The sequence below is a fragment of the Scardinius erythrophthalmus genome (genome assembly GCF_964197995.2).
Source record: "Scardinius erythrophthalmus genome assembly, chromosome: 3".
Lineage (NCBI taxonomy): Eukaryota > Metazoa > Chordata > Actinopteri > Cypriniformes > Leuciscidae > Scardinius > Scardinius erythrophthalmus.
Window position 1 is genome coordinate 11586877 of NC_138223.1, and position 26219 is coordinate 11613095.

The 26219-nt window shown below is 37.9% G+C and overlaps 2 protein-coding genes across 7 annotated transcripts in view; one reads left to right on the forward strand and one right to left on the reverse strand.

Annotated features, from left to right (window-relative positions):
- The window catches only part of ank2a (ankyrin 2a, neuronal), a gene marked incomplete at its 5' end in the record, with an annotated part of 65141 nt that extends 46593 nt beyond the window's left edge, over positions 1–18548 (forward strand). The window contains 14 exon segments of the mRNA XM_081362362.1: positions 1087–1164; positions 1258–1389; positions 1510–1650; positions 1771–1972; positions 8313–8385; positions 8706–12159; positions 12497–12507; positions 12510–13289; positions 14029–14118; positions 14568–14651; positions 14931–15095; positions 15266–15436; positions 16017–16108; positions 16615–18548. Of these exon segments, the coding sequence (XP_081218488.1) occupies positions 1087–1164; positions 1258–1389; positions 1510–1650; positions 1771–1972; positions 8313–8385; positions 8706–12159; positions 12497–12507; positions 12510–13289; positions 14029–14118; positions 14568–14651; positions 14931–15095; positions 15266–15436; positions 16017–16108; positions 16615–16777 (5636 nt within the window). The 3' untranslated portion in view covers positions 16778–18548.
- Positions 18549–18613: 65 nt separating this feature from the next.
- Positions 18614–26219, reverse strand: part of camk2d2 (calcium/calmodulin-dependent protein kinase (CaM kinase) II delta 2) — a gene marked incomplete at its 3' end in the record, with an annotated part of 38200 nt that continues 30594 nt past the window's right edge. For 2 of the 6 annotated variants that reach the window (XM_081362382.1, XM_081362380.1), the window contains 6 exons: positions 26128–26172; positions 25976–26024; positions 22800–22875; positions 22406–22500; positions 22093–22321; positions 18614–20098 (listed from right to left, as the gene is read on the reverse strand). In XM_081362382.1, the coding sequence (XP_081218508.1) occupies positions 20095–20098; positions 22093–22321; positions 22406–22500; positions 22800–22875; positions 25976–26024; positions 26128–26172 (498 nt within the window). Of the gene's footprint in view, positions 20138–22088; positions 22322–22405; positions 22501–22799; positions 22876–23749; positions 23771–25565; positions 25665–25975; positions 26025–26127; positions 26173–26219 lie in introns of those variants that run through there. The other 4 variants (XM_081362381.1, XM_081362379.1, XM_081362383.1 and 1 more) reach the window with 3 other exon arrangements.

Below are 26219 nucleotides of genomic sequence, written 5' to 3' on the forward strand. Positions count from 1 at the left end.
GTGTACATGAAAACTGAAATCTCAAGATTGACTAGCTTTACTTATTTTTGTTGATAATATTACAGTTTCCTGTGCAATGCATGCCCACTACTGCATGTTTCATCTGAGGTTCAAAACAACCTTGGCAATTTCCAAAATTTTGGTGGAAAAATACTTAAAAGAATATATTATGGCATATAATATTATATAATTTTGTAGATCTATACAATATATACAGTAATTATATAGATATTCAGTCACTGTGCTTTCATGCTATTAACTCTTTCCCCACCAGCATTTTTAAAAAAATTGCCAGCCACCGCTATCATTTTTGATCATTTTCACAAAATTTTCATGGCCCCCAGACTATTTTGTTGTATGAATAAATGAACATGCAATATATCAAAAGAAAGAACAGAGCGTCTACTTTTAAACGAACAAACAAAAAGTTTCATTAGAAAAAGCAACATTTTGAGCAAAGATTACGCCTGGATCGGATTCAGAACAATGATCAAAACATAAATGGAGTAGATCGAGTCCATCAACCCCCCCAAAGCTTGCACAGTACTATACCTCGTCCTGGGTCGACATTTCATTCTGTAACATATATGCTGTTTAATGTTGATGATCACGTTATTTTACATATGCATCTGCTTACAGATGCAAAAGTCTTTTGATTAGGAGATTTGGTACTCTTTCAGAAGATGTCATAGCGCTCCCTACCGTATAACAGTAAAAACACAAAAGCCGGAAATTTCCGTCAATGGTGGGGAAAGAGTTAAGAAATATGTAAAACTGCAACTTTTTTGTGCTACAAAAACTATATTTTTTTTACTCTTTAAAAGCTACTATTAGAAGTTTAAATAAATTTGGAAATAATTTACAAAGAGATGAAGACTTAACAACAACTCTAGTCACACATTTTTGTGATATCTCAAATACCGTTAATGCATATCCCATAATATAGTCATAAATAATCCATTAGCTGTCAAAGTAGTTTAAATAGCAAATGAATGGGGTTTTGATGTTTGAAGGTTTTTTTTTTTTTTTTCAGTTTTGAATGCATTTCTTTCATAAAATATAAATGAAAATACTTTGATGTTACAGTGGACTGGCATGATGATGCAGATAGGAAAGAAGAGACTTTGGCCATAATTGCTGACCTTCTAGGTTTTAGTTGGACGGGTAAGTAGTATGTCAGTATGAAGTTGTCAGAAAATCAAAATACTTTTTTTAAAAACAACAAGATGCAAATACATAAGTGGATGTTTCTTTTAGAACTGGCCAAGGAGTTGGAATTCAATGAGGATGAGATTCAGCAAGTGCGTGCTGAAAACCCAAATTCATTACAAGAGCAGAGTCATGCCCTTTTGCAGCGCTGGGTAGAGAGAGAAGGAAAGCATGCAACTGGTGAGCCCTGTTCTTATTCAGTTTTATCAGTCAGAATGAAATTCATACAATGTTATTAAAATGCAAATGCTTAAAATTCATTTTAAATAATAGATTCTGATTATGTCTCAAATTCCACAGAAGATACATTGATTAAAAGAATCACTAAAATAAATCGCATGGACATTGTCCATCTTATTGAGATTCAAATGCACAAGTCAATCCAGGAGCAAACCTCAAGAACATATGCAGAGATTGAAAGGACTTTGGACCACAGCGAAGGTAGGACAATGCAATAAGCACATTCTTGTTTTGTATAAATATGAGAACTGCAAGATGCAAACCCTAAAAAAAAAGTCTAAAGTCTTAGAGTGTCAAAGTGGATCTTTTTGTCTTTTGTAGCTCTCTCCTCAGTCCAAGAGGATGTTGACAGTCTTCGGGTGGTGCGGAGAGTGGAGACTTCACAAAGGCATCCTCCAGCTGTGTCAGAAGAAGACTTATCTGTGGCCTCTCTCCTTGACATTCCCTCATGGGCTGAAACAATGGGAAACATCCATTCAGAGAGCATTCATGGGGATCTGATGGAGGAACTGGAGATCAACCAGTGAGTGATACACAGAGCTATTTTTTATTTTTATTGTTGCAAACTGCATTTTTACATTTTATACCACCCCACCCAACATAAACAACCCTACCCAGCCCCAACAAAGCAATCCCCAATCTGATCAAACAGAAAAGACATCTGAAGATCAACAACAAAAAAAGAAATGAAATGAATAAAAAGAATTACATATATGCATATGTATATATATATATATATATATATATATATATATATATATATATATATATATATATATATATATATATATATATTATATATATATATATATATATATACACCTACATACAAGCAAAGATACATGCACAATTGAGATGATAATATTAGTACCAAAAAAAAAAAAGATTTATATATATATATATATATATATATATATATATATATATATATATATATATATATATATATATATATATATATATATTTTTATATATATTTATATATATTTATATATATATATATATATATATATATATATATATATATATATATATATATATATATATATATGTATACCCCCACTTAATCCACATCTAAGGTTTTTAAATCATTAAAGAATGTAATAAATTATACTTAATTTTTTCAAGTTTTTAAAAAAAGGCCAAATCTTTGAACCAAACTGAAATAGAAGAGGGTTGTGGGGAGGTCCAAGATAACAGTATTCTGCGCCTAGCGAGAAGAAATGCAAAAGCTACGGCATCAGCCTGTCTACGGCTTAAAGGCTGACACCGAGATGAAACACCAAAGGTTGCAATCAAAGGGCAAACAGTATTCCAAAAGTTCTGTAACTTGGGACAAAATACAAACATATGGCTAAGGTTACATGGTGAAAGTTTACATTTATCACACAAATCTGAAACATTGGGATACATTTTAGAAAGTTTTGTCTTTGAGAGATGAGGTCTATGAATAGTTTAAAATTGTATAAAGCTAAGCCTTGCACACAAAGTGGTGTGGTACGTACATTGTCTAATACTCTACTCCAGTAGTCATCCTCAAACTCGAAGTCAAGTTCCTCTTCCCAAGCCCTGATAGTTTTGATGTTGTGAGCATTATCCTTTGACAAGGTAATTGCATATATCTTTGAGATAATCCCACCAATATGAGGATTCAGTTTAAAAGCCTCTTCCCATGTAGACTTTGTAGGCAAAGAAGGAAACCCGGAGAACAGATAGGAGGCACAGTGCCTAATTTGACAATAACGAAATAGGTGAGAAGGAAGCAGATTAAAGGATGGGGATAATTCAGAAAAACTTGCAAACACATCATTAATGAAAAGATCTTCAAAGCATTTCAGACCTTTCTTTTCCCAAAAAGAGTATACAGAATCTGAAACGGGAGGTTGATTATTTCGTATAGGAGCCATGGTTGATGCCGAGGTAAATTTCCCAGAACACCAATTTCTGAATATTCGCCGCCCATTAATTATACATAAAGTTGGGCAAGGAATGCCCTCCACTTAGTCGACTTTTTTGGAGCCAAATTTTGGAAACACTAGGAGTTTTTCCTGCCCATATAAAAGATGAGATTAGTTTGTCTATGTTCTTGAAGAAAGATTTGGGTAGAAACAGAGGAATAGCTTGAAAGAGGTAAAGAAATTTTGGCAGAATGTTCATTTTAACAGCCTACCTAGTGGAGATAATGGAAGAGTTGCCCATCTTAAAAAAGCGGACTTCATGTATGAAACTAAAGGTGTAAAATTTGCTGCCTTTAAGGCAGAATTAGAAAGGGTGACATTAACACCAAGATTTTTTAGAACTCACCAAGTGGAAAGGTATGTCATTCTGTTTTAGTTTTTGGCCAGACCAGTTTTTATGGGTAGACAGAACTGTACTGTCATACTGTAAGTTCAGTTTATACCCAGAAAATTTCCCAAAATCATTTAATAGATGTATTATCTTAGGGATAGATGCAATTGGAATGGTAACGTAGAGTAACAATTCGTCAGCATAAAAGGCTAATTTATATTCAATTCCCTTGCGGATTATACCCTGAAATATCGCAAGTGTTCTAAGCATTATTGATAGGGGCTCAATAGCTATGGAAAAAAGTAATGGAGATAGGGGGTATCCCTAGCATGTACCCAGTGATAAAGTAAAATACTCAGATTTAACATTATTAGTATGAATTGAAGCTTGAGGGTCAGCATATAATAAACGTATCCATGAAATCAATCCATCCCCAAAACTGAACTCTTCTAATGTCCTAAACAGATAAGCCCATTCTATCCTATCAAATGCCTTTTCGGCATCTAACGAGATGATCACCTCAGAGGAGCTATTGTTTTGTCCTGAGTTTAAAATATTAAAAAGCGTACGGATATTAGAAAACGAATACCGTCCTTTTAGAAATCCGGTTTGTTCCTCTGAGATAACACTAGGAAGTATTGCCTCTAAACGAGAAGCTAAAAGTTTGGCTAAAATCTTAACATCAGCATTGAGGAGGCTAATAGGTCTGTATGAGTTACATAATTTCGGGTCCTTCCCATCTTTAAGCAATAGAGTTATAGATGCTTGTCTCAGTATTGGGGGCAACATACCTAACTCTAAAATTCCCCAAATACATATATAGTCAATTTAGCATGAAATTTCTTATAAAATTCAGAGGGCAGCCCGTCTGGGCCAGGGGATTTCTTAGATTGTAATGAATTAATTGACTTAAAGGAACACTCCGACTTTTTAGGACTTTAGCTTATTCACAGTATCCCCCAGAGTTAGATAAGTCCATACATACCTTTTTCATTTCTGTGCGTTCTGTAAGTGTTATTTGACGCACCCACCGCTAGCCTAGCTTAGCACAAAGACTGGATGTAAATGGATAATGGTAGCATACTAATCCCAATAAGTGACAAAATAATGCAAACATTTTCCTATTTACATGTTGTGATCTGTATAGTCACAGCGTGTGTACAAATAACAAGGCTATATGAGACAGAGACCATTTTTAATCGTATAAATACTGGGAACTATATTCTCACTAGGCGCAGGAGCACAGCTAACGTTACTTGGGCACAGCACACGAGACGCCCTGTTGATGGTTCCGTAAACAAAACAAACGTGACTAACTAGCTAGTAGCGAACGTGACTCGTGATCATGGCTGACTTTGAGGAATTGTCAGAGGAATTTTACTGTGTATCAAACCAAGATCCCGAACCATATATTTTTGAGCCAGAATACACAGACGAGGAGTTACAAACTTTGGAAGCTGTTCATTAGCAAGTTGAATGTTACAGTCCTGAGAGTTACATTTAGCGCCGCTCATTTGTTATTGAGCGATACAGTGTTCAGGACAACACAATAATAACAATAAAGGGGATACACGGAGCCCCTATTCACGTAATAGTGTCACTACTAAGGTTACATTACATTAGCATGGCACTGTGACTGTTACAGTATGGCTAATGTTAGTCATCTCAAAACATAACGGAACACTTACCGCACACCGCAGCAACAGGTGATCCAATTTGTCCTGTCTTTATTATCGATGGGATGGCTGTATCCTTTAGCCCACGTTTCATGGTCCGTGTGGCAACTTGCATTTTTTCAAAATAGTCGTCTATAGTAAAATGTTCAGAGCAAACGAAATACTTTGTGATGCTGTTTACAGGTGTGTTTGTAGCCATCGATTCATCAGGTCAGCGTTTTTGGTTGGAATTCTATGAAACTATAGAAACCAGGTAATACTATCTATGATAGTATTACCTGGTCTCCCCTGTTTATTGTCGCAGCTCTTTACAATACAGCAAACACCCATGATTGTAAACTATAAATTAGTATGATTAGTATGCTACCATTATCCATTTACATCCAGTCTTTGTGCTAAGCTAGGCTAGCGGTGGGTGCGCCAAATAACACTTACAGAACGCACAGAAATGAAAAAGGTATGTATGGACTTGTCTAACTCTGGGGGATACTGTGAATAAGCTAAAGTCCCAAAAAGTCGGAGTGTTCCTTTAATAATCTCCTCTAAGGTAATAGGTCTATCAAGTTCAAATGCTAAAGGAGAATCAACCTTAGGGAAGTTAACAAGCCCAATAAATTGTTTAATTTCTTCTTTATGGTCTGAAGCTTCAGTTTTGTGCAGGGAGGAGTAAAAGTTTTTAAGAGTCAAATTGATCTCCTCAGGATCTGAGGTTAATGCGCCACCGGGCTGTGCAATTTGAGTAATAAAACGGGAAGCCGCTTGTCTGTGCAGCTGGTGGGCCAGGAGTCGACCGACCTTATCCCCATATTCATAGTAATTGCCACGTGTGTGTAACAAAAGTCTCTCTGCCTCACCTGTGAAGAACAGATTAAATTCTACCTGCAAATTAAGCCTTTGTTTATGTAGCTCAGGAGTCGGGTTATGAGTATATTGGTCATCTAAAGCTTATATTGTCAGATAACTTTTTCATCCTATTCCTCCATTCTTTATTAACATAAGCAGAGTAAGAGATTATCTGTCCTCTTAAAAAAGCTTTCAAAGTTTCCCAAAGTAAGGAATAAGAGATTAAATCAGATTAGTTAGGAGAAAATCATCTATTGAATTAGAAATACATTCACAAAATGCTGAATCAGATAGGAGTAAAGAATTGAACCTCCAGGGTGGTCAAGTGCGATTATTAAAATAAAAGAATGTCAAGACTTAGAGGGGCATGGTCTACAACCTGAGGAATTATTTAATAATTATTATAATATATTATTGATAAAAATAAAATAAAAAAATAATCAATACGAGAAAAAGATTGATGGACATACGAATAGAATGAGTATTTTCTCGCTGTGGGATTAAAGTGTCTCCATGGGTCAATGTAACCATTCTGAACCATAAACTCAGAAAATATCATTGACATGGCAGAGGGAGCTTTCATAATAGTACTTAATTTCTCCAAATCTGGATCAACAACACAGTTTAGATCTACCCCAAATATCTAAAGATGTGTGTTCAGAGGTGGGATCTTAGAGAACAAATTCTGAGCAAAGAGAGTATATAAGTTTGGGGCACATACATTTACCAAAACTACTGGCGTTGTGAAATTTTCCCTTTCACAATTACATATCTACCATTCATATCAGAAATTACATTGTCAATAGAAAAAGGCACAGTCTTGTTAATCAAAATGGCAAATCCTCTTGACCTGGAATCAAAGTTGGAATGAAACGTGTGATATCCAGTGAGTTTGGACTCTGCATTGATCCTTGAGGCGCAGATGAGTTTCCTGGAGGAATACAACGCCAGGTTTCTGTTGTTTTAAATGTGTCAAAATTTTGGATCTTTTAATGGGACCATTCAGTCCTTTCACATTCCAACTCAAGAATCTAACTGAACTTCTGGTGCTGTTCATCAAGTTAGCTTAATATATAATTAGAGGAGGCCAAAAGTGGAGGAGAAAAAAGTAGTGTATATCGAAGAGAGAACAGCACGCTATTCTTACGCAGGCCGTTTCTCACTGCTGTAAATGCCGCCCTCCTCTTAGCGATGCTGGAGTTGAAATCAGGGAAAATGAAGACCTTACGGCTCTGATGGAAGAGTTGGTTCCAATTCTTTGTCGTTAAAGTAGTGAAACCACACGATCATTACTCTAGGCCTTTGATTTTCCCGGTCAGCCGAAGGCCAATACGGTGTGCATCCTGTGCACATCCTGGAAAAATTGTGACATAAAGGTAACCGGATCGCTCCCTTTTGCTCACTCTGGGATGCCGATGACATGGAGATTGCAACGCTGAGAGCATGACTCCTAGTCCTCCACTGTATTGGTGAGTTGTTTGTTAGCCGAATTCAACTTTAGCACCGCCTGTTCCAGTGCTTCAATGCGGTCACTGTAATCGTTCAAGTGCTTATCAAGCTCGCCAGTGTGTCATCCTTGTGATTCAATGCTTGATTTAAAACTCTCAAAGGACACAACAACTGGTGCAAGAGCGGAGTCAATGGCTGCTTTCAACTGTTCTGCGATTGTAGATAATAGCTCGGAGATCAAAGTGGCACGGAGATTTTCCAGATCTAGCGGTAGCTTGTCACCATGACTCCCTGTCATGGTCGTTGATGATTTAAGTTTACGTTGCCTTTCAGAACCCAAAATTCTTTCCAAGCAACAATCCTAGAATAAGTGATTTAAAAAACGAAACCATCAAGTGTGCTTAAAGCTTTAGGTAGCCTGAAAGATATAATTGAAAGAAAAAATGCTCAGGAGCTCGCTTCACGTGCGTCTTCTCACTCACTTAATCATCCGGAAGTCCGCTACTTTTTTTTAAATGACATTTACAGTGATTATTGCACTCAGTTAATCAGTCTTCTGGTAGAACACAACCCGGTCATTCACTTTCCTCTCTCAATGTCTCCTAGGGACAGCTTCACCAATCCATGGATGTTTCAAGAGGTCAAGAAAGAATCTACAAAGGAAGCTACAGATGAAGAAGTAAGTTCATGGTATTGTGCATTTGATGCATAACCTGTGGGTATGTCCCAAATGTGTCAACCCCAGTACTGACAAGAAACCTTCCACAGGGTCTTAGTTTTCTAGTTTCTAAACACACTCTACTCAACTGATGATTCTAGACTGCTCTCTCTTGACATGCCTGAATAGAAATGATTAAAGAATGGTTACATGGATGTGTCATTCTAAAATGAACTGATGGTCATTGCATGTTTTGTTTGTCACTGGTTGTATATATCCCTTCAATATCATCTCTTTTCCCTTGTCATACTTTTCCATACCTCATATAATTTATCCTGTAGGTTTCAGCTGCATCTGAGGAGGAAAATCAAGCTCAGGGTGACCTTTCAGACAGTGAAAATGCTTGTCTCTCATCATCACCAGTCAGTTTGAAGAGTCAGTCAGAATTCCACCAACAACCAACAAAAGCATCTCAAAATGTCTTTGATTTCAATCAGGTGTCTATTGTGAGATTTTCGTCAGGTGAAAATTCAGTTTTGTCATCAGTTGAACCTGGACACACAGTACCCGACCTACTGCAACACACTTCACCACTGAGTCAAGAGGAAGAAAATCAACTCAAAGAACCAAAATATCAAGATGAAGATTATGTGTGTCTTGATCAAGTGTCGCCTGTATATGAAAAAAGTGATTTAGAAAGCAATGAAAAATCATTAGAGGCACAACTATTTGAACCTAATAAAACATCAAACACCATACAGTCTTCTTCATACCATGAAAGCAAACCATGTGAAGTTGATAGATTGGTTCCTGACAGCAACCAAATACTAGGCCAAAATATTAGTCCTTCACTTTCCCCTCATGCTTCTGTGAGGGAGGCTGATGAAACTCTCTCACACAATGTTGAAGGGAATCCAGGGCTTTCAAGAGTGACTCCAGATCTCATTAAGGGCTCTCCAGAATCAGATCAGGTCTTTTTTACCCCAGGAAAGCTTAGTGATTTGGATCCAGTTGCTTCATTGCAAAGCCTTCGAGTAGCAGATCAAAATTTAGTTGAATCCTCTCCTACAATTGACTCTGCATCACTGCAGTCACCTACTCATCACGAGATCACAATTTTAAATCAAGAACCATCTGATACAAACAGCTCCCCACAGCAACCTTCAGAGCTCGAAGCTGAACCTAGGGTAGAACCACAAACTGATTCCTGTGAACAGGAACCATATCTACAACTTTTAGAATCTCCAAAGCAAAAGCCAGAAATCTTAGGAGACCATTGTGGTGATCAAGAATATATTAATTTTCCTGATGCGGTAAATACACAATTGGATTTAACCATTGAACCTCTCACAAATGACAGTCATGGCTTTAAGAGAGAATTGTTGTCCCAATCTGAGACTGACCCAGACATGTGGATTCCAAGAGAAACTGCACAGCTGAGTGAAATTTCTCCTTTTTGTGGCTCTGACCTCAGTCCACAAACACCAGAAACAGTCATAGCTTGTCAACATTTTGACTTCAGGGAAAAGTCTTCTGAACTTGGATCAGCAACTACTAAGATACCTGTTTCACAAGAGGCGGTGGTGTCCAAAAGTTTAAAACGGCCACAGTCTGAATCATTAATATCTAGTGCAACCCAACAGTCAGAAGAAAAGCATATTGACCGCTCTCTTTCTGAGTCCTCTGAACCCTTGGTACTCACTCTGAACATGAATCCAGCAGTTGAGAAACCTGTTTCCCAGGAGGCAGGACTAGCTTTACTTCCATCCCAGGATGGCAGTGACAAGGCCTTATCTTCCAAAGATTCCAAACGACTACTGTCAGAAACAGTCATAACTTCTCAACAGTTTGACTTCAAGGAGAAGTCTTCTCAACTTGGATCAGCAACTACTAAGATACCTGTTTCACAGGAGGCAGTGGAGTCCAAAGGTTTAAAACGGCCGCAGTCTGAATCGTTAATCTCTGGTGCAACCCAACAGTTAGAAGAAAAGCGCACTGATCGCTGTCTTTCTGAGTCCTCTGAACCCTTGGTACTCACTCTGAACATGAATCCAGCAGTTCAGAAACCTGTTTCCCAGGAGGCAGGACTAGCTTTACTTCCATCCCAGGATGGCAGTGACAAGGCCTTACCTTCCAATGATTCCAAACAACTACTGTCAGAAACAGTCATAACTTCTCAACAATTTGACTTCAAGGAGAAGTCTTCTGAACTTGGATCACCAACTACTAAGAAACCTGTTTCACAGGAGGCAGTGGAGTCCAAAGGTTTAAAACGGCCGCAGTCTGAATCGTTAATCTCTGGTGCAACCCAACAGTTAGAAGAAAAGCGCACTGATCGCTGTCTTTCTGAGTCCTCTGAACCCTTGGTACTCACTCTGAACATGAATCCAGCAGTTGAGAAACCTGTTTCCCAGGAGGCAGGACTAGCTTTACTGCTCTCTCAGGATGGCAGTGACAAGGCCTTACCTTCCAATGATTCCAAACAACTACTGTCAGAAACAGTCATAACTTCTCAACAATTTGACTTCAAGGAGAAGTCTTCTGAACTTGGATCACCAACTAATAAGAAACCTGTTTCACAGGAGGCAGTGGAGTCCAAAGGTTTAAAACGGCCACTGTCTGAATCATTAATCTCTAGTGCAACCCAACAGTTAGAACAAAAACGCATTGATCGCTGTCTTTCTGAGTCCTCTGAACCCTTGGTACTCACTCTGAACATGAATCCAGCAGTTGAGAAACCTGTTTCCCAGGAGGCAGGACTAGCTTTACTTCCATCCCAGGATGGCAGTGACAAGGCCTTACCTTCCAATGATTCCAAACGACTACTGTCAGAAACAGTCATAACTTCTCAACAATTTGACTTCAAGGAGAAGTCTTCTGAACTTGGATCACCAACTACTAAGAAACCTGTTTCACAGGAGGCAGTGGAGTCCAAAGGTTTAAAACGGCCGCAGTCTGAATCGTTAATCTCTGGTGCAACCCAACAGTTAGAAGAAAAGCGCACTGATCGCTGTCTTTCTGAGTCCTCTGAACCCTTGGTACTCACCCTGAACATGAATCCAGCAGTTCAGAAACCTGTTTCCCAGGAGGCAGGACTAGCTTTACTGCTCTCTCAGGATGGCAGTGACAAGGCCTTACCTTCCAAAGATTCCAAATGGCAACTGTCAGAAACAATCATAACTTCTCAACAGTTTGACTTAAAGGAGAAGTCTTCTCAACTTGGATCAGCAACTACTAAGAAACCTGTTTCACAGGAGGCAGTGGAGTCCAAAGGTTTAAAACGGCCACAGTCTGAATTATTAATCTCTGATGCAACCCAACAGTTAGAAGAAAAGCGCATTGATCGCTGTCTTTCTGAGTCCTCTGAACCCTTGGTACTAACTCTAAACATAATTCCAGCAGTTGAGAAACCCGTTTCCCTGGAGGCAGTACAAGCTTTACTTCCATCCCAGGATGGCAGTGACAAGGCCTTACCTTCCAAAGATTCCAAACGACTACTGTCAGAAACAGTCATAGCTTGTCAACATTTTGACTTCAGGGAGAAGTCTTCTGAACTTGGATCAACAACTACTGAGAAACCTGTTTCACAGGAGGCAGTGGTGTCCAAAGGTTTAAAACGCCCGCAGTCTGAATCATTAATCTCTGGTGCAACCCAACAGTCAGAAGAAAAGCGTGTTGACCGCTGTCTTTCTGAGTCCTCTGAACCCTTGGTACTCACTCTGAAAATGAATCAAGCAGTTGAGAAACCTGTTTCCCAGGAGACAGGACTAGCTTTAACGCTCTCTCAGGAGGGCAGTGACAAGGCCTTACCTTCCAATGATTCCAAACGACTACTGTCAGAAACAGTCATAACTTCTCAACATTTTGACTTCAGGGAGAATTCTTCTGAACTTGGATCAGCAACTACTAAGAAACCTGTTTCACAGGAGGCAGTGATGTCCAAAGGTTTTAAACAGCCACAGTCTGAATCATTAATCTCTGATGCAACCCAACAGTCAGAAGAAAAGCATATTGACAGCTGTCTTTCTGAGTCCTCTGAACCCTTGGTACTCACTGTGAACATGAATCCAGCAGTTGAGAAACCTGTTTCCCAGGAGGCAGGACTAGCTTTACTGCTCTCTCAGGATGGCAGTGACAAGGCCTTAACTTCCAAAGATTCCAAACGGCAACTGTCAGACTCTGTTATATCTGGTGCAATATCCCAACAATCAGAGGAAAAACATTCTGGCCGTTGTCTCTCTGACTCTACTGAACCCCTGGTGTTTAACATGAATTCGGTGTTCGAGGAACTTGAAAAAACAGTTCAACCAGAACAACCATTATCTGATCAACCGGTCAACTCTGAGGTGAGTGTTTTGTTAGTTCCTGGTGTATCCCAAGACACATTTACAGGGGAACTACAATCAATGGTTGAAAAAACAATAATGGAGTCACCTACATCTCAAACTGATCTGAGTGAACATAAGGAATTAGAAGCTACTGATGTGCCAAAACCTGCGAACACTGAAAAACCAAAACCCAAAGACTTACTAAGCATTGATAAACAACATGATGACTCTGATCTTGAGGCTTTTTTCGACTGCATACAGACCATTTCAGATTATTCTGAAGCAGAAGACGACAAACCCTTGAAAGGTGCAATGGCAATTAGTAATAAAGTCTTGAGGTCAACTATTCATGAACTACAACAACAACCAAATGTCAGAAGTGCCTCAGCACTACCATCCCATGAGAGCCCTTGTTGGTCAATCAGGTCATCAGACAGTGACGATTTTGAGGATTCTCTCATCATCCAGGAACCCAATGATGATGCAGAGGAGAAATACTTTTTAAGCCAGAAAAGTCTTGAATCTTCTGCACAATTTCCTCAGGAGCTTCCTCCTCGAGGAGGGGCTGAGTATAATGATGATGATGATCTGAGGAGGGTAAGCATATTCAGCATGACCTCCCTCTCCCCCCAATCCTTCTCCAATCTACCCTAATCCATTTCCCGCTGAATGAGTTTGCTGAAGGGATGGTGTTTGGTTTCTTTGAATTAACAATTTCACTAATTAGGAGGATTTTAAAACCTGAAAAACTTGATTTTACTCCAACATAAATAAAAAAACATGATCATGTCACATTCATACCTTAACACCATCATAATCACTGTCAGCTTGTTCAGATAGTGCTGATGCATGTACTACATTTATGACATTACAATGTCATATACTAAATATGCAGGATTTTGCAAGCAAGTAATAACTATATCTTAATTTACATAACTAAGAGTATTTTCCATAGATATGTAGAACTAGAACAACTAAGCAATGGATTGCTGGATTTGAAGTGACTCGCTTACCAGCTAATTGTTTCATACAAGTCTATTTAAAAATGGTGCATGCTGTGTCAAGTTAAGAATGTTTTGTTGTCCCTTGTCTGGTTTTCTGTTTTATAGATATATAATTCAAAAGCAAGAAAGATTTTGCATATGACCATGTTATTGATATTTTATATTTATTGGCAGGATCTAATAATGTTTAGTCTTATGCTATTTTTGCAGAGGGGGCAGCATTACATTCATTCGTTAATTGTGTTTATATAAATGTTTTTATGTTTTATATATATCATGTACATTTTAATCTTATATTATTGCATGATTTTTCATACACGCTGTTTGGTTAGGAGATTGATGATGCATTAGGTGTGCTGTCGGATAGCTCTGATGAGGATGTGCTGACCACCAGAGTGGTGCGAAGAAGAGTAATTATTCAGGTACATCTGTGACTGAGAATTGCCTGGTCTATTTTTGAGGTTCAGTGTGAAAGCAGAGTTTCTTAACACACACTTGGTGTGCAACTTTGGGTGCCAAACTGTTATTTCGGAAACTGACACGATTTTAAAATCCTGCATTTTCAGCTGTGACTTAACCTCCCTGCTCCTCAGTTGCTGGTAGAAGTTGTCCATTTAAAACTAATAACCTTGTATGCTTTCCCATATACTATACTGCTGGAGTAATTGACTCTTGATCATCATAAAATGGACAACTTCTACAGGATGTGTTCTTCTTTCTATATTGGATGAATATTTTCAGCATTATTTCTTTATTATTCCTCTTTTGCTAACCCTAACCTTTACCCAAGCCAGGGCAGCTGTTTCCTTTTATGGCGAACACTGCTTTAGCAGGTGACATGTATTGATTGTGTGTCTGGTTTCTTCTACAGGGTGATGATGTTCCAGATATTCCTCCACAGTCGGTAACAGAAGAGCAATACACAGATGCACAGGGAAACTTGGTTGTGAAGAAGGTAAATTCGTCAATCCGTCCGTCAGTCCATCTACCTTTTCATCCATCCATCCATCCATGGCAATCTGAGCTTTCTTGTTATTGTCCTCTATGTCCTCTTACATTTTTATTTAACTTTTATTTACTTAAATGTTTTTTTGTTTTTTTTTTGCTTTCACTGTCAATGTGATACTCTGAGGGCAGGTAGAAGTGCAAGAGAAGAGCAAATGATCCAGAAGGATTTATGTTAAATGCATAATTTCCATTCAAATGTGTTTATCTCTCTTTCTTACCCGCTCAGGTGACCAGGAAGGTCATTCGACGGTGTGTGTCATCTGATGGGGTGGAGAAAGAGCAGGTGAGGGTGGAGGGCTCCGCCCAACAGCCTGTCAGTGTGGCGCTGGGGGATGGATATTCGAAAGTAATGAAGAGGACTGTACTGAAGAGCGAAGGAGATCAGACAGAGGTGTGTGATGCTGCCACTCATCATGAGATACAAGATGAAAAAATAAAAGGCTTACTTAACCTAAATTAAGGTCATTCTGATTACAATTAAGTTGATTTAGTTCACTTACTCAATTATTGGCATTTAAAGAGATCTGCTGTATTAAAGAGGTGTCTTTTGTTTAATTTCAGGTAACTTTCCATGAGCAAGACGGCATGTCAGCTTCGGGGGAGTCTGTTGTAGGTCAAGAGGTCAGACAGGTGGTCCAAACGACAGTGGTACATGGAGAACAGCTGGAAAAGCATGAGGGGGATCCTTTCCTCGCCACAGACCTGCCCTCTGCCCGGGATGACTTCACCCAGGTGAGCTGCTAAACACGGCAGTCATTCCTGACATCTTTACAACATCAGATCTTTATGCTTAGCATTATTTTAAGGGTTCCAAACTCACACTGTCTCAACTGACTCAACATTTTGCCTATAATATTGTTGTTTTGTTTTGTTTTGTTTTCTAACCAAAAGTTCTATCAAAGTTTTTTTTCCCGTTTGCCAGCTTATGTATATATACTTTTTGTTTTAAATCTGACTGACATACATTAAGTTTTTACAAATAAATCAATCAAATTTCGTGTAAAAATGTGTTGGCTTTTGACAGTTAATAATAATAATGAGTCATGATGTTAAAAATATATTTTACTGCAGATACATCATTCCTTGCAATTGTAGGTCATCCAGGTACTCCATGCATACAGGAAATTCACATACTGTACAGTTGTAAATACTGCAGAAATAATTCTGTTAATATGTCATTTTGAACTATGCCATAAACATTTAAGGCATCCACTGCTCTAACAGTCTAACATACCCAAATAGTTTGTCCATCATGATACTTTCTCTTCAGGGTTCATTTAGTGTTAATGTAGTGTGTGCCTCATTCCCTCAGGCTCTAAGCTACTTTGGAGGTTTTAGGAAGGTGCAGATCCCTCGAGTGGTAGAGCAGGAAATACTGCAGCCTGATGGATCTGTGATCAGGAGGTTTGAGAGACGGGCATGGCGTTTGTGTGCATATTAGTGTGAAAGTGTGTGTGGGTGGGGGTGGGGGTAAAATAGAAGGAAAAAACCTGTATCTACACTATTGTTTAAAAGTTTGGTGTCAGTGAGATCTTTGAATTGTTTTGAAATAAGTATCTTATCAATGCATTTATTTGATCAAAAATGCAGTAAAACAAATATTGTGAATTATATATCTATATATGTTTTATATATGTATATATCTATATAACAATTTTACTGACCCCAAACTTTTTAACGGTAGTGTATTGTAATGTCCTATAGAGACTGAGTTAAGAATTTCTATATTTGCTGGCAGTGTGTGTATATTTGTTAACAAAGCATGTCTTTACATGTCTTTAGTTCTCTAATAACATTTTTTACCCTGACTTTACACACAAGTACTATGGGATTTCCATGTTTTTCCACTTGGAACCTTTAATAAGGCGCTGAATAACTGTAAGACGCTGATCGATCTTTCTTATTTACAGGACGAGGATGCAGAAGTCTAGGACCCAAAGGAGGTCAGTAGTGAGGGATGCTGGGGGACAGAAGCGTGTGTGCGTGGACCAGATAGATCGATCTGAGCCACATGACAACCTACAGCATCACCTCCATCACCTCATTCACCACTACTGTGCCCAAAATGACTGAGAGAAAGAGGGGGAGGAAGCTGAAGAGAAGTCAGAGTGATGGTTTCCCTACCTTCATTTTCCTCTCCCAATCTCCATCGCTCCTCTCTTTGAGCCTGTCCGCCCTCCTAACCACTCCTATGCACCACGCTCATGCAATCCCAGAGTGCACTTCACTCCTGCCGCTTCCAGTCTTCCTGTCCAGTCAAACTGGATGTTTGCCCAGTTTAAGTCAACGGACAATATTTTCTCGCTCCTTATTTTCCCCAGTTCACCACGAGTGTTTATCTGTTTGTCTTTCATTGTGACCAAAGGGTGTTCTTTCCTTTCCTTTCCTTTCCTTTCCTTTCCTTTCCTTTCCTTTCCTTTCCTTTCCGTTCCTTTGCTTTTTAAACCCCTCAGTTATGAAATAATGAATACAAATACACTCATGCACAAAAACAAAAAAAAAGATCACAAAAACCAAAATGTTTTTATCAAAACAGAAAAAAAGTCCTGGTCGTTCATTCTCTGAACATTTTAAGCTCGAACTAACTGAACCTGTGCTGCGCTGCCTACCACGACTATTAAATATCATTGCATTATATCACCACATCATTACATGCTGTTTTGATCTCAACGGTTGAGATGTCTGAAAACTTCTTGCCTTCTTTATCAGCTGTTGGGGTATTGTGTGTCTGTGTATTCTGTCCATGGAGAGTATATATAATATGCATTTTTAAAACGACAGTAGATCACATTAGCCACCTGTAAGGATATTAGCGCAGGCATGCTTAGCTAGCAGCAGACACTTACTGTATTAATAACACTCTTTCTATGGTTAGATGACTGTCATTTTTCGGCATCACCCCTCTCTTTGTGTCTGTGATCTGTAGCAATTCTAGTCCTCTTCATCATCACTGGAGTTTAAACATTTCAGTACAGCTTTTTGTAATAATAGATCACATTAACACACGTTTTATGCTTTTAAACTTACTTTGACACGCGTTTCAAGAGGGACTCAGAAAGCAAAGGTGGAACGATCAGTTAAATGTTACACATATGATTCTATTTTTAAACTTTCCATCTGAATTTATTCTTTTCTTTGAGCGTGTGTGTGTGTGTATTTTATTTTCAAAGTATATTCATTTTTTTCTGTACATAATGCTCAATATCAGTATGTGTTAGGGAATATTTATTTTATAAGGTATTTATGATTGGTAAAATATCTTATTGGTTTCAGAAGTGAGCATAATGGATGTATGCTTTCAAAAAGAATGTTTTATTTTGATGTATTACATTTCTATACTTTTCTGTGCGTCATAAAACGGGTGCAACCGAGTGAATATTCCTTTTGGTTCACCAAATCACAGGTTGGCTTCAGTTGAGACCACTGGGAAGAAGAGTGTACCATGAGATATTCGAATTACTTTTCCTTTTTAACTGCAGATTAATACAGCTGTGTTAGCAGAGGTTGTTTTTTAATGCTAATCTGAGGCCAGCTGTGCTTTGTTCCCCTTATAATGATTTGGGTTTGGGAAACTGGCCCTGGAACAGCATTAAAAGTCATCCTCTAATCAAAGTTGAACACTGCTACTACTTTCACTGTGACCGGCCCACGTTTGATTTACTGAATCCGCATTCTATGTCTGTGGAGATAAAAATATGCATATATATATATGGTACATAAATATCTATCCTAAAAGGCATGTATTAGTTTACTATATGACTTTTAAAAAAGACATTTAAACACTATACCATGGCTGCAGTGTGTGTATATGGCTGAAAGAGAATAAAAGTGTACAAGTGTCATAACCTTTATGTCGTGGCTATTTTCTGGTTGTGTGTGGAGAGAAAGCTGACGCGTGACATCAAGCATACAGTACATATCACATCTTTATTGTAGTTTTCATTAAATATGTTGATTTGCTAGCGCCACCATGGCAACAAATTATGTAGTTCACATCCTCATATTGGCGTCGAGGTTCTGTGAGTATCAGCAGAGGAAATGTCTTTAAGAAGAGAAAACGGAACATGGAGAAAATGGAAATTATGGTGTTGGCATAGTCCAGTTAGTGGTGAGGTTTTTCCTCAAGGAAGACCGTTCCATTCCGACATCACCCTCTATGACATCATCTTCCGATTGAGTGGCTCAAAGACACAAAGTCGCCACTAAGTGTGCATGCTTGTAAATCAGGCTCAGCTCACTTTCGCTGCTCTCGCTATGGGCGAAAATAATGTCGGGATAAATAAAAATCACAAATGTGTGAAAATGATACATGTAGTTTCTCATAAGCTACTTATTTATTTTTTCTCATACAGCCATGATATAAAGTCAAAGGATATTTTCACAGCCACTCAGTATAGGAAAAATTAAGCTACATAGATCTGAAGGAAGGGTGATACTTCTAGATATGTTGGCTCATGATGATGATATTCGCTATCATCATTACTGTATCAAATCCTTATGATACTGATAGAAATAAAACACAATTTGATAAGGAAACCATGAATTACACAACATAAACTAAGAAAAAAGACAGCATGGTCGTTAAAAAAAATAGTCCTCCATGCATTTGTCCAATGGTTGTCAGTTTGATGTATCATATATGCTACATTCTCATTGATATCGTTTTTTTCTCATATTCTATGACATAAAGATAAACATACAGTCCATATTAGTATTCTGCAGTTCTCTTAAATCAAGTAAAGTATATCAGAATCTTTAAGGAGCCAAACATTGTAAGCTAGCGAATATAAACAAAGCTTTTTGACAGCGGTTACTAAAATCTTTTCATTTTGCTGTAAGCCAGAATTTAATGTACGTATTTTTTAAAAGTTTCTTAAAGTTCTTTTTTAAAGATTTTTTGTTTTACCATTTTTTATCTGAACGATCACGACATATGTACATCACCAGAACAATAGCAAGCTCAATATTAACATTCTTATCTTTCAAAACTTGATATATTGCACACACATAAATAGACGTAAAAATACAGTACAGACTTGGGGAAAGGTGATTCTCTTTACATATCTATACATTTAAAATGCATACCAAAACAGCTTAAAAAAAGAAACAGAAAATAAAATTTTAAAAATACACTCCTTTTAATAATGTCCATATATGCGAATGGCCCACGGGTTTTGGTGTAGGTGATGACCTTTAGCAAAATGCTTGAACTCTCTGGTCCATTTGTGATAACATGTAAACGACCCTCAAGGGGGAAGGGGAGGGGCAGGGGCGTGGTTGTTGGGAAGGAGGTGTGGCTTAGGAGACACACCTCCAGTTTGACTGACAGATGGTTGGGTTTTTGCTGATGGTTTCTCCTCAGTTGGGAAATATTGAAGCTTAATATGCCATTAACTACAAAAATACACACAGACAAACACACATCAGCAAAACCTAGAAATAAGCATAACATTAAATTAGTATTATCAAATTCCAATTATGAATTCATGTTTCTGACTGATATATTTTCATGTAGCTTAATAATAACAGGTCATTCTAAGGCCATTAGTTCTGCATTTGTGTCCCGGTTATACTAGCATTCAAAAGTCTGAGGTCGGGAAGATTTCTCTTCTGCTCACCCAGGCTGCATATTTGATCAAAAATACAGTAAAAACAGAAATATTGTGAAATATTCATTTTAAATAACTGTTTTATATTTTAATATATTTTAAAATGTCATTTATTCCTGTGATGGCAAAGCTGAATGTTCAGAAGTCATTAATCCAGCATCACATGATCCTTCAGAAATCATTCTAATATACTGATTTAGTGCTCAAGAAACAACTCTTAATATTATCAATGTTGAAAACAGCTGTGCTGCTTATTAATTTTGTGGAAACGAGATACTTTTTTTCAGGATGATAATTTCAAAACAAAAGCATTTATTTAAAATTACTGCAGTCAAATCGATTAATCGCATCTAAAATAAGTTTGTATATATATATATGTATATATATATATATGTATATATATATATATATATATATATATATATGTATATATATATATATATATATATATATGTATATATATATATATATATATATATATATATATATATATATATATATATATATATATATATATATACACACACATATAAGGGGTGGAAGAACAAAATGCATCGCAATTCTCTCTCTAACAATTCTTAGTCTTTAACCGCAGATCCAGGATGACGCTGCGTGTAACGCGTTGGTTTTCATTTATACTTCTGCGTCGTTGTCCGCGTTGACGCGCGCAGAGGGAGCATGTGAAACCCGAGGGAGCGGTCCTAGCAGACCAATCAAAGTGCTTGCATTTTTGGAGAGGTGCACTGCACGTCAGGGTACGCCGAAGGGTACGCGCGCTACACACAGCTACGGCGTAGCTATGCCGTAAGTTCGACGCAGAAGTATAAATTGGGCTTTAGAAACACCCATATTCTGCTTGCTTCCAATTCCATACACACACACATCTACAAAGGCATCATTTGGAATGCTTGGAATGCAGTGGGCTTATATATAAAAAAATATGAAACTCACTGACAGAAGGCTGCTTTCTATTTCAAATGCTCACGTGTGCTTTGTGAAGAGCGCTCGCTCATGCAGCTGTGTGCAACTCCGTGTAAGTGGTTAAAAGTTCTTGCATTTAATGCGTTTATGATGCGAAATTAATGTAAACACAGTCAGCTATGTCTTAAGGGATTATCCAGGACAAACCACATCTTATATTTCAAAAGAGATCTGTGCATCAGTATGAATGCATCTTATTAGATCTCCCGCTGCCTCTGATGTCATCAGTAATAATCCAACAACAATAAAGATGAGAAAGAGAAAAATCACTTCTTGAACGGAAAACATTCAGATGATCTTAAATACTGAAAGCACTCTCAGTTTATCGCTTGTAATGTTTATTTGTTCCTCTTTATTATTTACTTTTATGTTTTGAAGCTATCTTAGTTTATATATTTAAAATTCTTAACATACAATTGTTTTAGTTAAATTGTTTAATTTGTAATCATTTTAAAAAGTGCTTATAAATACATGTTTTTCAAGTCGGTAAACTGATTAATTAAAAAAAAGTCAGATCGTGACTCCCGGGATCGGAATTGGATTGGATCGTGAGGTGCCTAAAGATTCCCACCCCTAAAATATAGGCTATATATATATATATATACAGTATATACACAAACTTATGTTAGATGCGATTAATCGCAATTAATCGATTTGACAGCACTGTTTAAAATATAAGTCTTATGTAACATTATGAATGTCTTTCCTGTCACTTACAGACAGTATGATTAACTAAATTAGAATGACCCTTTTGCGATCAATATGAACTAAACAATAGAAACGCTCTGAGAGTCTTACTTGATGGGCACACTTGGGGCTCCAGAGCGATGGAAGTGTATGTTCAGCCACTTGCCATCTCGACGGTGCCAGACGCGGGTCTCCTCTGACTGCATGGTGCGGGGCATCCCACTGACATCCATGTACTGGGTCAGACGGATGTACGCGATACATGCCGCATCCTCCCCGATCAGGTGCACATGGGGGTTCAGCAGGATAGTGTGTACAGGCTTATTACCTTTGGACAGAGCTAAAAGATAATACGGTGATCTAAATACTGATGTAAAAATTCAAGATACTGTTTGCAAGTGTGAAAAGATATTAGTCTAAATACCGTTCTCAAAGTAGAACCTGTGGAAGTCATGTCCCTCCACCAGGTTTCCCAAAGCTTCTGGCTCAAAGGAAGTAAGACCAGGATCGCAAATCTTTCTGTGAGAAAAAGAGCAGAAAGTAAAGCTAAAAGTCTCGTTTTATGGGCACACATTGGTACAAAAGCACCTGGAACGTTCCAATTTTAGTCTGTGAAGAATATATGTGAACGTATATAATCGCTGATATAATCTGAATTTCCTTCTGATCTCCAATCTGCCAATCAAAAGCTGTAATCAAGTGAGGCTTGGTTCTAATTATAGACCTGTTGTGAAAAGGAACCATTAAATATAATCTCAGTAATCAAGAGAAAATAAAGCAATGCATTAATGTTCATAAGGGTTTGTGTGTTCACTCACGCGTAAGCCTCAAAGTCGCCGTTGTTGATGGATTCAATCAGCTGTTCGGTCACCTTTATGATCTCCTGCTTTCGAGCTGAAACACACAGAAATGTCTAGCGTGTGAGTCAGACATGCTCACGGCACAAAAATCTACATTATCAATCAACATCTCAACACTTTTCAAAACTTGACTGAATTTATGCAATCCACAAAATGCAAACCTTTGTTTAGAAAGCACCAGAAACAAATTTACAGTGAACCTTTATAGCTTCTGTCTTTTCAGTTATTAGTTGGCTTCAGGGCTGGGCGATATATAGAATATTTGCAATGAATTATACTGTATATATCGTAATGATTTTAATATGCTTTTTATTTGGCCATTTAAAAGATGATGGGATTAGACACGTTTCACAATTCTTTTTTGTCCAACAATTCATGAATATGAGAGTGTTTTAACGGTGTCGCTGATTTAAACTTGAGCAACAAAATGTTGATTTTGATAAGTTTGATTTATTGCAATGAATCACATCAAACTGACCATCACTCAGACATGTTCATGAAGGTCCTTCATTGCATTGATGATGCATTTAAATAAAAAATAAACATGTTTTATTGCTTCGATTAATTAAAAAAGCCATATCAGAGCAAATACTGTACATAAATATCAAGATATATGCTGAGTATCGAGTATATATATCTCGCATTTTTTGTTGTTGTATTGTTTTAGTTATTCATATCGCCCAGCCCTAAGTGGCTTACAGAGAAGTTGTGTGAATTTTGTGTCTATGTACAATCTGTTCTGTTTATTAAAAAAGAGCCAATTTTGACACTCGATAAACAAAGGGCACCCAAAGGAAAGCGTATCCCAGAACTCCAAGTGTTCTACGATGAGTTTCAGAATGAGCAGTGTTTACTGATAGAAAATCACAGGCAACACTTTCATTCAAAGTATTAAAGTTTAAAATTACCTTTATTGATAACTTGGCAAGCTAAGGGACAGCAAAAGAATGGCTCATAATTGGTCAAAAAGGCAATTTCTTATGAAAGCACCAAATAAAACTAGTGCAATGCATCTACGTCTACTGATGATGACATAATAACTCCAGCCCACCGGGCAAAAAGACGTTAAATGTACTTTGTACTTTTAATATTTAACAGTTCATTTAATGTGAAATATTAATTATATCATTCTCCAGCACTGATTTTATGGTTTCTGCAAATTAATAGATGAAAAGAAAAAAAGGAATGGATACGTCTTCTAGCTGATGTCTTTCGCCCGGAAGGCACTGAATGACAAATGAGATGGAAAAGGGTTTGCGGCTTTCAAATGAGAAAAAGAGGACTTTACTTTTCTTCAGAAAAGCATTCCATCTAATGCTTGTTCTCTCTAACAATGGACATGCTTTGTAACATGGGGCCTTCAACCTTTTTTCAACTTCATTTTCATTATTCAGCATAATGCCACTGTTAGCATATGTGGAAACACCATTCTCCTCTGTGTTTCATAAGATATCAAAATGGTTTTTGCCGAAAAATAAATAACAATAAAAGAATTAGGGCTGTCGGTTGTAAATTGTGTTAATTTGGTGTGATTAATTAGAGTATTAAAAATGAATTCATCCATTTTCTGAATGCTTTCACAATATCTAAATTCGGTTTTCTCCGAAAAATGAATGATTATGATTAACTGCATTAATCAGCGTAACATGTAATATTTGAAATCTACTCACAGCCCTCAAAATAATACAAACACATTTTTTTTTTCATCATGTGAAACACAGACTCTAGACAAAATGCATTTTGTCATATGGTCATGTCAACATAAAGTGCAAACAGAATCTGACGTTGAAAAATAGCGTATTGTCCTTTCAATACTGGTTTAGGTCCATTCCATATTACTGAGCTTGAACAAATCCAAAGTGATTCTATTTGTTTGAATAAAGGGTTAGGGTTAGGGGTTTGTCTGGTTGGATTGGTGGGAGGGGAAGAGATACTAAAAAGAAGGAGCAAACATCAGGCTCTCAGGCATGAGGCAGGATGGGATACCGGAGCAAGTGCAGTGGATCTCTCCGTATTAGGAATATTGGGTGCAATAGAGGACAATGCAGAATCTAGCCCTAGGACACAGGGGTAAAAGGTCAAATGAACAATCTTTTGAGTAAGAAGAGGTTTGTTAGTGGTGTAACCGGCAGCCAGGTGGTTTTCTGTCATGAATGAAGAGCACTTAAGTCAAAAGAAGGGTCTTTCTCCCACATCGAGGAAATTTGAGACGGTGAGAGGGTGTCTTTTCATGAAGAGCATTTTGAAAGAATGTTCTGGTACTTACACATTAAAACCTGATTTCCCATTTACTTGAGCATCTCTATTGATTCAGAGATTTGCTTTTAATCCATCAGGCTTTTCTAACACATGCTACACGCATCTATGTCTCCCTCTCCTGCACAGACTGGAATTCGTGTGTTTTTAATGCTAACCTAAATTAGAATCTGATGTTTCTTCTGAAACTATGGTGATTTATGATTTCCTTGGCCTTTCAAAGTCTTAAAATGCAGTCCATGAAGAAAAGGCAGACACAAACGTGTGTCTGATAGAAGCAGCTGGATGGATTAAAACATTCGGAGCATTGATGAAGAATGAAGTTTGGAGTTGTAAATTAAAGAATATCCTTAAAAGGGCAGATCGGAGTTGTTGAGGCGCCTCTCGTTCATACAGGGGGGTTCGAAGCATTTGAACGACGTTCGGGGAGGACGGGGTGATTTTGCCTCCTGCCCTTTACGGACTTACTCTGCACCGAGGAGTTGGGCGCCTGCTTGGGCTCGGAGTTTTGCGGGCGGCCCGCGGGTTGCCAGATTGAATTAATGCTGAGGCTTCCAAAGCGTCTGGCTGTACATTGAACCAATGAGAGGAAGAAACAACAGGAGCAGGACAAACGAAAAAGAAAACATTTCAAATAGCACACTCGACAAGAAATACTGAAACAAGACACCCTTAAGTGGGGAAACGAACTAAGGAGGAACAGGGGAGAGAATGGCAGCAACAGGCAGAACTTGAGTACAAATTCGGTGGGGAACGTAAACAAGAAAGAATGTACACGTGACTGAGGAGAAGCACGGATGGAAGACATATCGAGGAGGGAAAACAGCAACAAGCACATCTACGTGGAGACACACGGGCAGAGAGACGTCAAGCTTTACCTTTAAGGTCCTCATCCTCAATTGTTGTGTTGGCACTCTCTGTAGATTCCTGGAGAAATGTGAAAGGATCTTTGTGAATCGCTTTCAGACTGGACACTGGACAGTTGCATTCAAGGCATCATACCACTGCTAACAGAAATACGTCCTATTACCTTGTTTCTGTCCACTGGATTGTGGATCACGGTAGTTTGTGGCTCCTGAAAGATTGAAAAGGAGTGAATAAACATAATTATTTGTATATGAA